This window comes from Coturnix japonica, chromosome 7 (assembly GCF_001577835.2).
Source record: "Coturnix japonica isolate 7356 chromosome 7, Coturnix japonica 2.1, whole genome shotgun sequence".
NCBI classification, from domain to species: Eukaryota; Metazoa; Chordata; class Aves; order Galliformes; family Phasianidae; genus Coturnix; species Coturnix japonica.
Window position 1 is genome coordinate 15,624,482 of NC_029522.1, and position 16,064 is coordinate 15,640,545.

Sequence of the window (16,064 nt, forward strand, 5' to 3'; positions counted from 1 at the left end):
TAAATTATTAAGTCTCTCATACTTAGCACATTAAGAAAGGCATGAGGTCAGCTGATTCCGTTTATCTAGCAGCCTGTCTTTACAGCACACCTGTGTCCTATTACCTGTGTAATGGTTTTAGAGGGACGATGTGGGATGTGAGAGTCAATAAGAGGTGTCTGAAAAATAAAATAAAATTAAATATATTTTAAAGGTTGAGCAGTAAAGGTAAAATAAAAGCTTAAAAAAAAAAAAACAACGCAAAATGAATCAAAAAATCTGTAAAACCAAATATATGAGTAAAGATGAATAAACAAACTCTAAGCTTTCCAAAGTGCCAATGAATGTTTCAGTGGTCAAACACCACATCTGAGCTGAGGCTGTGAAGGCATGGATAGCTCCTCCACTTGCTGCTCTCAGTCCCCTGTGGACACAACAGCATTTCTCTGCAGGTGACTGTCTCTACCACCAGTCCCCCCACCACGGAATCTCTTATCTCCTTTAGCACCTATTTCTATTTAGCTTTCTTCTCCTGGCATAATACATGAACAGGAAGGTAGAAAAAGCTTTGCTCCCACTGTGTCTTTCCTAAACTGTCACACATTGTCAGCAACACTTTCACAGCTGCTTACCAGAGCCCTCTGAAATGCAAGAGCTCACAGGCCACTCACAGAGGCCTGGGTAGCAGCTTTCACAACAGAGCTAGGGAAGAAAAAATAAGAGCAAATCAGGTGACCTGGATCTGCAAGAGGAGATGTGAAAGGGCAGGCCCCTAGAAGGGAGAAGATGAGAAGGTGAAAGAGGGGGGGAGAGGAAGCATGTCACAGGATAGATGGCAAAGGAAAGCAGAGGTTGAAATGACACTAGAAATGGAGAAAAAAACAAAACTGAACTCCAACAGCCACCTCAGACTTGATGGGAAAATGTTTAGCTATGTTGCAAATAGTAGTGAACAGGACCAAACACATTTCTAGTGTGACACAACACAAGGGCTGAATTGGATGCCCTGGGCTCACCAACATCAGACTGCATCAAGCACAGAGGCCAAGGCAGGATTGCACTGCAGCACAGAGGAACTGTTGAGGCATCCACTGAGGCAGCCAGCACACCTTGCACCTCTGCAGCAAAGGTGGGATGGCTGGCCCAAAGCCAGGCAGAACACAAGCTAAGCACTGCTGAACTGCCAGGAACTGGTGTCCATAAGCTGGGCATCTGTTCACTAACTCCCATAGGATTTTAATACTGTAACAAAGACCTTGTGGAAATCAGATAGCACTAGAGCTAGGAGTGCACTGGTCATCTGGGAAGAGTAAGATGAGGGAAGCATGTGACAGAAATCAATAGAGATAAGATGCATGTAATGAAGAGTCCTGTAGACAGAAAATTATGCAAATGGTTTTCCTTTCTAGTCACGCCTTACAAGACGACCATGAAAAGACAGATCAACATAAGCAAATTAGGACTTCTGATTTTTCTCAATAATAAATCTAAATATTGCTTCAAAGATTCAGTTAATTTATAAACATTTCTGCCACTAGAAATGGTTGCAGCATCCCTTGGTATTTGTTGGTTCCTGAACCTGAGCTTCATTCAGTCTATATTTAGGGTTAAAACATGCCAAAATAAGCACTAATCTTTTGTAATTTGACTCTGATAAAAGCAAAACCATCAAATAAAGGTTTCAATTGTGTAGATAAGAATGACAACTTCAGAGACACCATTCTGAGCATTAATAATTTTTGTTTCTGTTCTACTTTAAAATGATTTCATACTCTGTTTAAATTCAATGAGACTGAAGGAAATACATGCTTAAGAAGTTGGTTAAAATGGCACTGAAATCAAGTGAAAATTATTTTTAAATTCTGTGTACTTCAAAGATATTTTTTAAGCAACAAAGTACAACATACTCAAATCTACTTTCCAGATTTTAATTCCTGATAGGAATATACTTCAAAAGAGAGATAAAATATGTAACATACAAAATACAAGACTCTTTTATAGCTATAGACTACTGAAAAGGAATACACTTTTTTTTTTTTTTACTCTGTAGAGAGTTTCCATTAAGTTACAACAAAAAAGCATAAAACCAGTCATTGAAAAAAATCAAAGATTAATGGTGATCTTTTAACAAACCTCCTATTCTAACTGAAACAGAATGAGAGAACCTTTAGAAGAAATCAAATTCTAGGTAAAAGCACTCAACAGGGAAAGAAAAAAAAAAAAGAAAGAAAGAAAGGGAAAAAAAAAGAAAAAAAAACAACTTAAAAGCTAAGTCACAACTCAAGAATCTGCAACAGGAAGACTTTCTCCTGCACTAGACTCTGACTAACTCAGAAAGACCAACTGAAAACATATTAAGTGTCTTGGATGGAGGTGATTTCATAAAATGATCCAGCATCAGCACCTTACAGAAGGAAATAAAAACACCAAAATAGAAACAATGGGCTGGGGAGAAAAAATGCCCACAGTGGATGATGAGGGGGTTGTGGAGGAGAAAGTGTAAATTACAAAGGCTTAAGGAGTTACAAAATGTGTTTGTTTGTTTTGTCAGTCTTCATTAAAGAGATAAGTAGCAGAGAGATGGCTAAAATCCCTGGTAGCTAAGGGTAGATAAGGGAGTAAAACGTCAGCCTGAAAAAAATGAAACAAATGGATGAGAAAATAGATGTCAATTAGGTATTTTCAAATTGACTGGCTTTGGAGAATGTCATGCAGGAAATCTGAAGAATTTGACGAATCAATGACAGCTGCAGCCATCTCAGAACTATCAGAACTCATCTCTGAGAGTTCTTGAGGACTAAGCAGCAGAAGATAGAAAACTGGAAGAACTGAGGCATTATAGACATGTCAGCCTAACTTGTCTTCCCAGAAAAGAAGTCCATTTGTAAACAGCTGGGAAAGAATGGGGGAGCTGAAAAACATGCGATCAATGCTTATCAAGAACAAGTCATACCAAACTGATTTAATTTCTATCCACAGCTGGGTAGCAATGGTAATGGATTGGACAGAACCAGTAGATTTCTAGCTCTATTACTTTCGCAAAACTTCTGGTGTTGGCTCATATGATCTCTTCTACATAGGGCAGATTAAATTCTTACAAAATAGGTGCAATGCCAGTTGGAAAACTATGTTTTAAAAGCAATTCCCAGTGAAGCACTTCCCAGCAGGAAGTCATACTAAAGGTCTGTTTTGAGAAGGGTTCTCAAAAACATGTAATATATCTGATACTATTAGTGTGGGATGAAGCCGAATGCACACTGATTGATTTTGCAGGGAACTTCAGGGTGGAATGGACTGCACACTCACTGGAGAACAAGTTTATAAATTCGTTACAGCTTTGATACTGGCCTGAAAATATATCATGTTATTATGCAACACAGATAGCACTGACTTTCTGAAGTAGGAATGACCTGCTATAGAAAGACAGAGTGGGGAACAAGTGTCTCTGCAGTGATTTCAAACAAAAACAAGGTTGATAACAGGCATTAAACAGAACTGATTAACCAATGCCACACTACTCTGAAAGTGACAAATACAGTATGAAGATGCAGTGGTTGATTAGATTCATAATGCAGTTCTGCTTTAGTCAATCCAGATAAGACCTAAGCTAAAGCACTCTGTCTTGTCTGGATAAGTAACTTCAAAAGCAACTAAACCAACTGAATTCAGAGAACAGCAACAAGAATAATGAGAAAGCACAACATAAACAAAATTGTTCAGCTACAGAAAAGACAAGTCTTAGAATGTGATTAAAAAAAACAAACCACCAACTCTTCAGATTTAAAAGGCCTTTGAAAAGAAAAAGGAATTGACCTAGACCATCACATAGAGATCAGAAAATGGAGTTTAAATTGCTGTGAGAAAGAATTCAGATTAGACACCATTGAAGATTTTCTAACAGTACAGACAGAGACACTGGCACACACTGGCAGGGAGGTATGGTTCCTCCATCTCTAGAGGCTTGAGACAATATACAGGGTGCCTGCAAGCTGTGGCAGTGACAGTACATGTGGCTCACAGATGTACTAGATGATTTCCTAAGAACCTTTTACACTCTGTGGCACTATGCAGTTTTAAAGGACAGTTTTATGTGTCTTCGGCCACAAGGTAATGCTGAAAGAGATGATCAGCAGCACAGCCCCCAAGCAAGGCAGCCACTGAGGAACCGCTTTGCTGCCCAAGCTGCAGCTTCTCAAAGATACTGCACGGAGCTTTGTTTGCACCAACCACGGGATGAAATACAATAAATGAAACCATTTGGTTTGGACTGGGTTTGGAATAGAAAGGCAAGTCATACTGAAAACACATAAAAACTTAATATCAATTAGTTAATAGCGGATACAATGTTCCTATACAAACTTCCCATCAGAAAAATTGCAACACTAAGAGAAAAATCAGAAATTTTGCAAAGGATCATATCTTATAATATTTATCACAACTTGGTTTAAGTCCAAGTTTTACAAGTCTTTATAATTTTGGATCCTCTATTAAGGGATAATTAGAAAGCACTAAGAAATAATGAGGGAGCCTTCCCCATAAAACAGCGGAGTACAGCATGTTTAATTACCTTCTTCACACATCCTTGTACCTTTGAAGAAATAATGTGAGTGAAGCACCTACATGTGTCTACTTGATCACATTTTCCAGGACTTCTGAATCAGGGGAAAAGTTATCAGACAAAGACCTCTAATTTGCAAGACAGTTACAGCAGTTTAACCAATTACTGTCCATCTCTTGGCCACAGTAGTGTCAAGTTTTAGCTACTTCATGCCCTTCTCCAATTAGTGCCCTCAGAGACTTTACTGTGAAAAAATGGTTTTCAGTTTAACACTGACAGACAATCTCTGTAAATTTAAGGATTCACATTCAAGCAGACCATTCATGAAACCAATCATAAAATTCTCTTTAAATTGGGGTGAAGCAGAGAAAGTAAAAATCTTAGACTATAGTCCTTTGAAGATTCAAATATTTATGCATGAGTGCAGTATCACAGATCTAAAGAGCACTATTCATAAGTATAACTTCATGCACGCATTTAAGCTCTGGAGAAATGAGCCTTAGATTGTAAACTACAAGGCATGAGTTACCTTTATTTCTGTGCTTCCTTCATCAAGGAGCAAACCACATGTAAACAAATAAATAATACAATGAATAATGATAATAGAGATCTAACACGATATCTGTATTTGTTGCTCATATCTGCTGAATGAAATCCAAGGACATCTCATATAAAAATACCTTTTTCCATTCACTTTAAATATCTGTGAAGAGATGTTTTTTCTGAGACTTTACACAAATTAATACTGTAGATTTGCAGCAACATGGATCTTACTACTCTCAAATGTTAGGGTAGGAAATGTGTATTGCAAAAAACAAAAAATAAAGGATAGAGAAGTCAGTCAATCATGTTTCTTTCCCATGGCCTCATTAGAGATTGTCTTTAAGCCGAGAACAAGTTTCTGTATTTCACAGAATCATTTACTGGAGTTAAATAGGGTGCATGAGGTTACTAGGGTGATCAGATAAACCTGTGCAGGACCGTTGATTCTTTATTTCCAGCTGGGGCATTGACAAGAACTGCAAGTGACATCTGTTTTATTGCTGGCTGGCACGGGTTCCAGAAAAAAACAAAGGACAAAAGCCACACAAGTTGAAAGGTGGCAGCAACCACAGCAGCATCACTAAGAGATTTGCCTGTTTTACACCACTGGAAATTAATGCTCTTGGTGATTTAGAGTCTAATTCAAACCCAAAGAAATCATGCAGAAGTAACTGACTTCAAGTCAGGCCCACAGCATTTGGTTCTCTTTAGGCTTACTTCAGGAAGCAGAGCATCTTTAGATCTTACTGGTTCCAACTCTCCTCTGGTGCCTATAATTTAGTATGGTGCTTGACTGTCCCTGTATGAGTGTCCTGAAAGGATAACAAAGCCATTCCTGATTTACTAATGAAGAAATAAAATTAAACAAAAACCGTTCCTATGGCAACAGTGAAAGTACAGACAGTCAGTATGACAGAGCTGAATGCAAAGGGAAGTCCCCACAGCCCTCCTGTGCAACACTTTCCCCTTTTATTCTTTTCAGTCTTTCTCAAGTCTATATAATCCTTTTCAAAAAGTTGCTTATTTTGTAACATCATCTATGTGAGCTACTTCATACCTAGGGTGTAGACAAGAAGTCCAAATACAGCTCTTTTCCCAAAACAAACCAGTATTGCTACCAGGAGAGAGTAAACAGTCCGTAGTCATAACAGGTATACAACTGAGCATACAGTAACATAGCACTGAGAGTGTATTTCCAGCTGGAAAGTAATCTTGGATAGAGCATTCTAAGCCAGCTCTCTTATCTGCACAAATAGTGCATCTGTGCAGACTGCATCAATGTCTGCTAATACTTGTTTGGTAAAACAATCCATGTGTTGAATGCAGCTTGCTGAAAAATATCAGAGAAGCAGCTGGACGAAGATTCAGCCATAAAAAGGATGTTTGAAAAGCACTTTTGTCTAAGTGTTAAAGAATATATAACTAACACTGTAGGAATTCCTGGGGTCAGTTAGCCTATGCTGAATCTTGGGAGCAGACCTACGTATAACCTGCTAATACACTGATCAGTAATAAGCCTTGGCACATGTGCCCAGCTCCAGGCATTTCTGACAGCTCCTCCTCAGACTTGCAGGACTGTGAGACAGAGCACCAGGACTGAGCCCCAGCCTCACCAGACTGTAGTCACAGCTCCAGGGAGACCTCACCCTGCCCTGATATACAGAAGCGGAAAAAGAAACACAGACGCTACCACCAGGCTGGAAACAATTTGGCCACTTTAGTATCTTTACACAATGTTATGTAGCGGCTGGAGAACCAATCTGTGCTCTCCACTGCCTACTCTCCACAGAACAGTATTGATAGTCGAAGGACAAAGGGCTTCCTCCAGTCTCAGGACTGGAAAAATCCAAACCTGACAATGACCAACTTCCTGCTACCTCTGTGACTGACTTAGCAATGCTTTGCTGTATTTGACTTAGCAAAGGACAAATTACATGGAAAAAGCACTTGTTTCTCCCCTTCATTTATGTTTACCCAACAATGTGAGGATTCAACTGACTTGCAGCTAGTTCCTAAATACTCTGAAGTGATATTACTGCAGCATCTTCAAGTTACCCATGCTCACAAAAGATAATCATAATTTCACAAGAAAAATCTATAAGCAGTAAAAGTGGGAAGCAAAACAAAGTATGGGTGGAGGAAAAGAGAGGCACAAAGATGTTTTTAAAAGCACAGAACCTCCTTAGAAACAGGAAAGTTGTTTCTCATCATATGAGCTTAAAAAAACTACAGCAACTCTAACCTATAAACCCAGAGATTTAGCTAAGTACAAGCTATCTAAACCAAGCAAAACAGACTAGTTTAAATTGTCAAGACTATTAGTCAAGCTCAGTTTTATTCATTTTTAGAATTAATTGACTGCATGACCTTGAGCAAATCACATAATTGCCCTGTGTCTCACTTTTCCCTCTTTGGAGAAAGGAATGCTAATAATCTCTACCTTTGTGAAATGCTTTGAAAACTGTCAGTAAATGGTCTACCCTCAAAATATTCAGAGTAATATTAACTTTATAATCTACACTGTTTAAATGTAATGCAATGTAAAGATTAAGTCGCATTTTAAAACACATTACAAAACTGCTTTTCTTTAGGCAATCTAAGGGTATTAGAATAAACAGGAAAATGTGTCCCTTTAAATACTCAAACACTATTACTGTAGTAAATGTATTTTAGAAAGTTAAATTGAAATTGCATTATTTAGAACTTCTACAATGTTTCTTTGACAAACTGTAAATGTCTATCCTCTTAACACACGATTCAGCCATTACAAAAAAAAAAAAAAGATACTTCACTGAAAATGTCAAAGAGAAAAAGAATATTGAAACAGACTATGACCAGTGCACACAAAAAAAGCCAGAACATGCCTAATGATGTCTTATTTTCCTGTCATTTTTCTACTTCCCTACTACAATGAAACAGCTGTTATAACTGCACTGCACACATTGAATAGAACGTCAGGAAATGTTAACAACACTGTGAGCATTCCTGATATTCTGGTAGAGGTGTGGCTACAGTTGTCATAAGGAATATCAATCCAGTATTGTTACAGGTTGCTCTGCTGCTGCATTTTATTAATCTACAGAAGAATAAATAATTTTTTTTTTATCATTTGAAAATTACTGCTTTCTTAGTATCTATGGCTTTAACAGCATGTTTACTTTAAATACATACTGAAAGACAAACTATAGTGCTGAAGATAAAAAATTAGAATAAATACTAGACAGACTAGAAGTTAATTCTTGTCACTAGTACATTCTTTAGGCACATAACTCAAAAGCAAACCAAAAAGAAGCTAAAGGCTGATGAGCTCTGGAGGATTTATTTCACTTGTTTCCAGATTCTTTTCTAAGTTCTGCACACGCAGGCTCCAAAGCTCTCAGGATCCATGCGTGTAGACAAAAGTGACTATATGGACTCACCCGTGCTTTCAGCAGGCCCAGTCACCAGAACTGCCCTCTGAGAAATATGTTGGTGAAGTTTTAGGTGCAGTAATTTCATACCAAGCACAGAGGTGCCAAAAACTGGATAGATTGTTAATTAAGAGGTGAAATTGTGACCCTGTTAAAACTCTACAGTGTAGACAAAGAGCCCTACTGCCATCTGACTGATACCAGTTTGTTTATCATGTGGTCATAGTTGTTCTGCCTCCAAGTATTTCAACTTTTCCATCTGTAAAATGGGGGTGGAAGTGTCTATTCACATCCCTGACAAGTAATGAGAATAAGTAACTGAAAACACTATTGAATGCTGCCACGAAATGCTGGAAGTGACTACAATTTCATCCTGAGTGTTTTATAATGATTTTTAAGAGAGAAAGGAAGTCAAAGTGACATGGGGCCTATGGGGCTTGAGATCTACATCTTGAATTCCTCGGAGAGGTCAGCATCAAGATAACATCACTGGCAAGCAGAGGAGGGATGTTAATTTAAACCTGTTTTGTGTTTCTTCTGGTGATTCCACGTTCCTTCGTCTCTCAGTTCAGGACAGTACATTGTGTGAATGTACATGAAATGAAGAAACATTGAAGGAGGGAAGCACAGCTGAGTCAGATTCCAACTGCTCTACTTCCCATTCTTCCTGTCATCCTTTTCAGAAATTAATTATTTATAAAAATGAAACAGAGAAGTAATAATCTAACAATATCCAATCCAAAATCATCTACTTCACTACTTCATGGAAGGAAATCGCATAACTTTTAATGATCTACATATATTCTCTGTAGATGGAAAAGATCTATTTTATAACACGAGTAAATTGCTGTTTCCGTAGCATATGAAAGTAAACAGAAGAAAGAAATCCCACAGTGAAGGCTAGCCCAGAACACATTTTTTAAAAGCACAAACATTTTACTTTCAGCCAAGTATTACTTTGCTTCAACAGCTTACAGTCACCTGTCATAAACATAAAAACCATTCAAACCCTTCTGTTTAGTTTACGTATTTGTGCTTCAGTGAAAAAGACAAGCGTTCTGCTCTTGGCAAATATTCACAAAAAAACCTTCTTATCTTCCTCAAAACTTATCTTTCTCCCTGGCTTCAAAAACCTTGTCAAAGTCTAAAGTGCTGATGTGCTGAACCTGTTAACTATCTTGCCCCATCTATATCAAACACTGTGCAGTTTACTGGGTGCTTTCATCTTAATACTGGATTTTATCTCCTCAAGCTAACACCTGTCTTCCTAGTGGTTTTGACATCAGACAGCTCCTTCTCCTGCCTGGGACACATCAGCCCTCACAGTTCAGAACTAAATCACAGGAGACAACATGCATCTTCTGAGGACAACTCATAATCCCCCTTCTAATATCAAGAGACATGAAGATCTGATTCAGCAAAGGGAGAAGTCCAATATCATAAATTCAGGGAGCAAATACTGACTATAAAGGGTAGGAGCTTCTCTTTCACAATAAAACGTACCTGTGATCCCACAGATTTAACCAGCATAAAGCAAGTCTCATAAGTGATGCACGTGCAGCCAGCTAATTCAGTGTTGTTCTGATACTTCATTGGACATAATTATATTGATTAAAAACACACAAAGGTACTTGGAATCAAATTATTAGATCTGAAAAATATGGATTAAATGCCTTGTTTTTCATATTAATTCCATAATACAATTGGAATAATCAGTAAATAAAATACAAATGAGTAAATGCACATCTGTGTGAACAGTTGGCATTCCTCAGGAAAACAGTAAAAGAACACTAGCAAATCCTGCTAATCTGAACAAAACATAATTAGCACTGAGTAACAAAGATTTCATTTTTATAGATTTGCTCCTTACCTCCACTCACCTTCCTAGAGACCTTGCAACTTGCCCAGCTTGCTGCCATTTAAATCAACCCATTCACATCTGTTTATATTGTTTGGAATTTCAGGCTATTTTCCCCAATAACCATTTGGGCTCAGATACTCATACACATAATGTGAACAACTTCTGTTGCTAAGTGGATCTCTACTGCAATGTAGAAATATAGGGAAAAAAAAAAAAAGAAGAAGAAGAAGAAGAAGAAAAGGAAAACAAAGGAAAAAAAACAGCTCCAGAAATGCTCACACAACACTGGAATAATTAATTCAGGACTGATACAGAGAGGTAAAATTACTCTACCTGACATTTTCTTTAGCTAGCCACATCTCTTTACATTCAATTCACCACAGCATGTTTCTGAAAGAAATGACCCCTTTTTACCTCTCTCAGTATGTAGCCCAAGTTCTGTAAATTCTGTGATGTCTGGCTTTTAGGGATATCACAGAATCAACCCTGTCCTTGTGAAATGGAAAGGGACCTTTTGTATGTATTTCATAATTTATCTCCTTTCTCCTATTTCTCCTTAACGTTGGCGTTAATTTTCACATCAGTACTAAAAATATTGCTTCTTTCAACCAAAATTCTGTCCCTGCCATCTCTCAACTACCACACCTCCTTTTTAAGCATAATCTCCAAATCTTCTTTGGTTTAATTGACTCTTTAGAGAGGACCTCTATAGGCTGTATAAAAGCTAACAACTTCTGCATTAGGTTAAGTAAATCACAGCATGAAGATGAAGAGTTAATGCTTACAGCTGCAGAGAAGTTTAATTACTGTAATTCAAACCAGCCTGGAGACACTGATCACACGGAGTACTCACAGCTGACTTGTTTGTCTAAAATACCAAACATTTCTGAAAAAATGTAGAAATATTCAGTTTCTCCATTACAGTCTGTCTCTTGGACTATCTTGGGGAAAGGGTAGTACATCCTCCCCAGAAGAATTTCTGGACAGTAAAGGCTAATAAATATTGTTGCAAATTGCCATGTATCTGTAGTGCCGCAAGGTCACGTCGCACTTTCCAGGCAGCAGTCCATGCTCTCTACTCCAAACTTCACAGCACAAAAGCCAAACAAAAAAGGCAGTCTTTCAAGAACACTGACTGTAACACTGAAGAAACTGAACAGATGGAATAGCATTCAGGCAGCCTCCTGGTTACCTTCTCCTTCACTTCCCACCTTGGACTACACTATCCCAGGAAGATGGAAAAGCCTCTCTGCTACACAGAGAGGCTCAGAACCACTGTGGAGCACTGGCTATGCATTTACAGCTGAAGAAATGTGACAAAAATTTCTTTTACAGATTTGTCAAAATGTTTTTTGCAACATTCCTCAATAATCTGCAGAAGTGCACTACCATTTGGTGAGTGTGAACTGAACTGGAAGGGGGGAGGAGGAGACAGAAAAATGGGGAAAAAGAAAGAAGACAGAAAAAAAAGAGGAAGGGTGAATCTGCTTTATCTTGTGGACTCCTCGAGTTTTGCCAGGCAAGATGAGGAACTCTGTGCAGCTAGTGACAAAAGGCTTTTACTGGGCTCATTTCCTAGACTCATTTGGAACAGGTGCCAGAACCCAGCAGTTATCAGACCACAGTCCATAATCTAGGCTGTCTCTGAACGCAATTAAGACAACCCAAGAGGAGGGAGGGGGAGAGAGAGGAACAACTATTTGCCTGTTTCTGCAAGGGTATTACAGCTGTAACAGGAATACATCATACAAATCCATGTTTAGGCACTTGAGACTGAAATCATGCAGATTCATGGGTGGCTTTGCAGTGAACTGCAACAGCACTGCAAGCAGGCCTGATGAAAAGTTATCCAGTCTGCTATTCCTCTGTCCCTCCAGCAGCTGAGGAGGGCTGCAGAGGTACCAGGTTTGTGCTGGAAGGATTCTTACAGCTGACAAGCCCAGCAATGCTTTGTGCAGAGGTTAGATATTAAAGACCTGATTGTTCACAGCAGCCTGAATCAAGACTGTTGTGTTACATCTCTGGTCAAGAAGTTAAATTTCAGCTGCAAGAGCAGAAAATTAAAGCTCAGGAAAAAAAGGTTAATGTTCTTCTGACAGTTCTGCTCTCTTACCATAAGGCCTGCTCCCACCATGGCTTATTGCCCAGTCACCCATTTTTGCTTCTTTACCTGAGGACACTGCTAACACCTGTGGGGCCACTGTGCAAAACACTGCAAGGGAAGAGCATGGCATGAGAGAAGATGCTCTTTTAAGACCCCCTCAGATTCAGGCATTTGAAGTCAGTGACCTTAAACAGTGAGAGTGAACAAAGCAGTACTGAGAAGTTGACAAAGACTTAACCATAATGCTTCCCCACTAAGTTACTATCTCCTTCTCCATCGAGTTTATATTTAAGGTTATTATACAAATTGTTTATATGTGCTTATTTCCTAAGACGTAAACAAATGTGACTGGGTAACCCTAATTAGTAGCAATGTAATAACTCGTAATGGAAGCATGCTTTTACTTCAGAATCTAAATTATGTATTCTTTTCATTTCTCTGCTAGCCAACTCAGCAATGTGTATTTGTATTTCCTCACTAACTGTGATCTTTAATTTTAAGACAGCTGCATCACTGATGATAAAGCACACAGAGATCAAACATTCACACTCTTGCGCCAAGCTTTCTTCCAGAAGGAAATTTACAAAAAGAATAAATAATGAAAATCATAAATCTTTAAATACCTAAACAGCACTTGCCCCTAACATCACTGGAAATACCAGTCCTATTACATTTTCAGCTCTTTTATAGCTATCTGACATTTTTGCCTCAGCTTTTCTCATTCCAAATGGCTGTAATTGAGCTCCATGGCTCTGGTGGTGTTGTCAGTACAGGAGGTTCCTGGCTCACATCTAGGCAACACTAAGAGAAAAACAAAAGTCACTGGACAGCCTGCTTTTCCACACTATTTATTAACCTCTCAAATTTTTGTCATCTGCACATAGCTTAAAAAAAAAAAAAAAAAAAAAAAGGAGGTTGCTAAGTCAGACACATTGATTGCCTCAGAACTATATTCAACTTTGTGGAATTCCAATTTCCTGCATGCATTTGTAGGACAAGAAGTCAAAGTGCTCTCAGAGATGAAATAAGTAACTAAATGGAATCTAATTTTAAGATCCTTGATCTAATTTTTCTGCCAAACTTGAAAAAATAATTATAAGATTCAAAAAATTCATTTTGCTGTTTCAAATATAAGTGCCAAATGCTACTTGTATACGCTTGACTTGCCTGAAGACATGAACCTTGAAAAGGACCATCCTTTTTATTTTTTCCAGTGTAATTACCCTCTCTTTCTGCCTTTCAACTGCAAGAGATAAATGAAGCATATGTGCATGTTTTTTACAGGCTGGGACAGAATCACACAAAAGACTCAGGCAAAGAGTAAGAGTCATCAAATATGACTCCACAGTACATATTGTCAGACTGCCCTCGCCAGCACTGGCAGTTAAAGCAATAACACTATGCTGCTGCACACAACTGGAAGACTGATTTTCATATCCAAATAACTTTCCACAGCTGCCTCACAATAATGAGCACTCTACAATTTCTAGCATCTTCTTGGAATTTTTTATTTTTCTTTTATTAGTTGTGTTAATCTAAACTATGACAACACCCGCTCAATTAGGCAACAATGGGAAAATGCACTTTATTCCCACAGTGGGGAAACATCTCTATATCCAAATTGCTTTCCCCCACACCTCCCCCCAAGCACCTTCGCAATCTAGTTCTGGGGAGGTTACTCAGAGAGCAGCTGAGTACTTGCTTACTGCTCTTCCTCAGCATTCCTAATCCAACAAATTGAAACTGTGAGGTAGATTCCTTTTAAACAACAAAATTAATAAAGAAATACGTATCACTTAGTTTTTCATTTTTCTGTTGATTTCCAGACTTCTTCCTCCCACTTCAGATTCATGGAAGAGCTTCAAGTAACAGGGATCCTTGAACCTGATCAAGTACGTTAAGTGCAACTAAGTTATTTTAACATGTACAGTGGTAACTATGCAACAATTTGAACCAAGGATTCTGTTTTTGTGGTTATTTTTCCCCCTATAGTATTATTCCTTCTGGTATTATAAAAGAACAAAGGAGAATCACTGATCACAAGTGCAAATTCAATTTTAGGACAATGACTTGCTCTCTTTTGGTCAGACTGAAGTTTGGTTTTATGATTAGAATAAGTAGCTTCCAATAGAAACTGCTGTTATGGTCTCCAGAATTCAGGAGACGCAATGAAATCACAGATCACAGATTTTTTTTTACAGATCATCAGACAGCTGAACTGGATAAAAGAAGGTGAAGTTGTGCAAGTATTTCTTTGGGGTATTGCTATTCACACTGGTGTCTGGAAGGAAAGCCTACAGTCGTACATCATCTCCACATGGCTAGAACCAGAGACAGCAAGGCCCAAAAACTCCCCTGATGGCTCTGCAGAAATTTATCTTGCACAAAACTTACTTTTGTAAACCTGCAATTTTGTTTACATTTAAAAGCTGTGATGACATACAGACCTCCACATTTTTCATGATGAAGTTCATCACTAACATATGAAAAATGTATTTGTCACAGTCTCCCACTCATATCACACTTCTGTCTTTGTTATATCTCCTGCCATATGCTGTCACCATGTAACTCATTGCCAGGAACTATATGCACAGCCTCTGCACTAGCCAAATTGTTACAGGCTGCGATGATGATTGAACCCTAAGCACCTCTACTCAATGCAAAATTAAGAATAAACCTCTAAGCATATTACCTTCACATAAAAGTAACCAGTAGTTAGGACTACATGAAGACATTACTTAGAAATAGTTACACAGAGTGCTTTTATGCAACCACTTTAAAACAGAAAAGGAAAGGGACTTTTTTGTTGTTGTTAATTCTGTGCTAAAATTTATTAAACAGTGGACTCGGATATGGAACCCAAACCAAGTTAGGGATTAATGCACGCTTATCACTGGACAGTTATATAAAACATCCACACAGAAATCAACTCCTCCACAATAGGTTTTAGGAAAATCTTAGAGAGGTTACCACTTCCAAATGAATATCTTGTCATTCCACCAATAAACTCACCGCTGGCTTTTCTGCTTTCTCATTCTTTAATTCAGACCTGTAGGCTCCAAATTTCATGAGTGTCTGAAACACTTCCTCTAGTATTCTGCTAATTGTTTACTGAAATTCACATTTGATAGTCTACTGAATACGTTAAAAGATAAGCTTTCTTCTCAGTCATTGGGGAAAAGAAAATTGAACTACAGGGAAATTATTGTGCTTTTCGCTAGAGTAGCTAATTTGGTGGGTGAACATGATTATTACTTATATCTTGCATGGGCTCCTCATGGCCCGTGAACTGTAACATCTTCACAAACAGTGTACTTCAGAATGCCCAGAGATACAGTTAAGTGCTTGAAAACTGAAATAAGAAAATATTCACTTGCTTGGTAACACTGAAAATGTTAGTATTTTTGGAATTAACACTTAGATCACGTCCTTCTCTATCAGCTGAAAGATTTCTTAAATATGCTTTTATAAAGTACAGTTAGAGTTGATAAAACAGTAAATCATTTTTTCACAATCATTCCAATTATTTAAATGCATACCAGTCAGCATGGTATCTAAGTCTTATTGAAAGAAAACTGATCTATGCTTTTTTGATGCCAAAATTAATTA

The 16,064-nt window shown here is 38.0% G+C and overlaps 1 protein-coding gene across 6 annotated transcripts in view; it reads right to left on the minus strand.

The window, feature by feature from the left end:
• Positions 1 to 16,064, minus strand: part of RAPGEF4 (Rap guanine nucleotide exchange factor 4) — a 135,775-nt gene that overhangs the window by 53,799 nt on the left and 65,912 nt on the right. For 5 of the 6 annotated variants that reach the window (XM_015868497.2, XM_015868500.2, XM_015868499.1 and 2 more), the window contains one exon: positions 105 to 158. The exons of the other annotated variant lie outside the window; for it this stretch is intronic. In XM_015868497.2, coding sequence (XP_015723983.1) covers positions 105 to 158 — 54 coding nt within the window. The remainder of the gene's footprint in view (positions 1 to 104; positions 159 to 16,064) is intronic. 6 annotated transcript variants of the gene reach the window in all.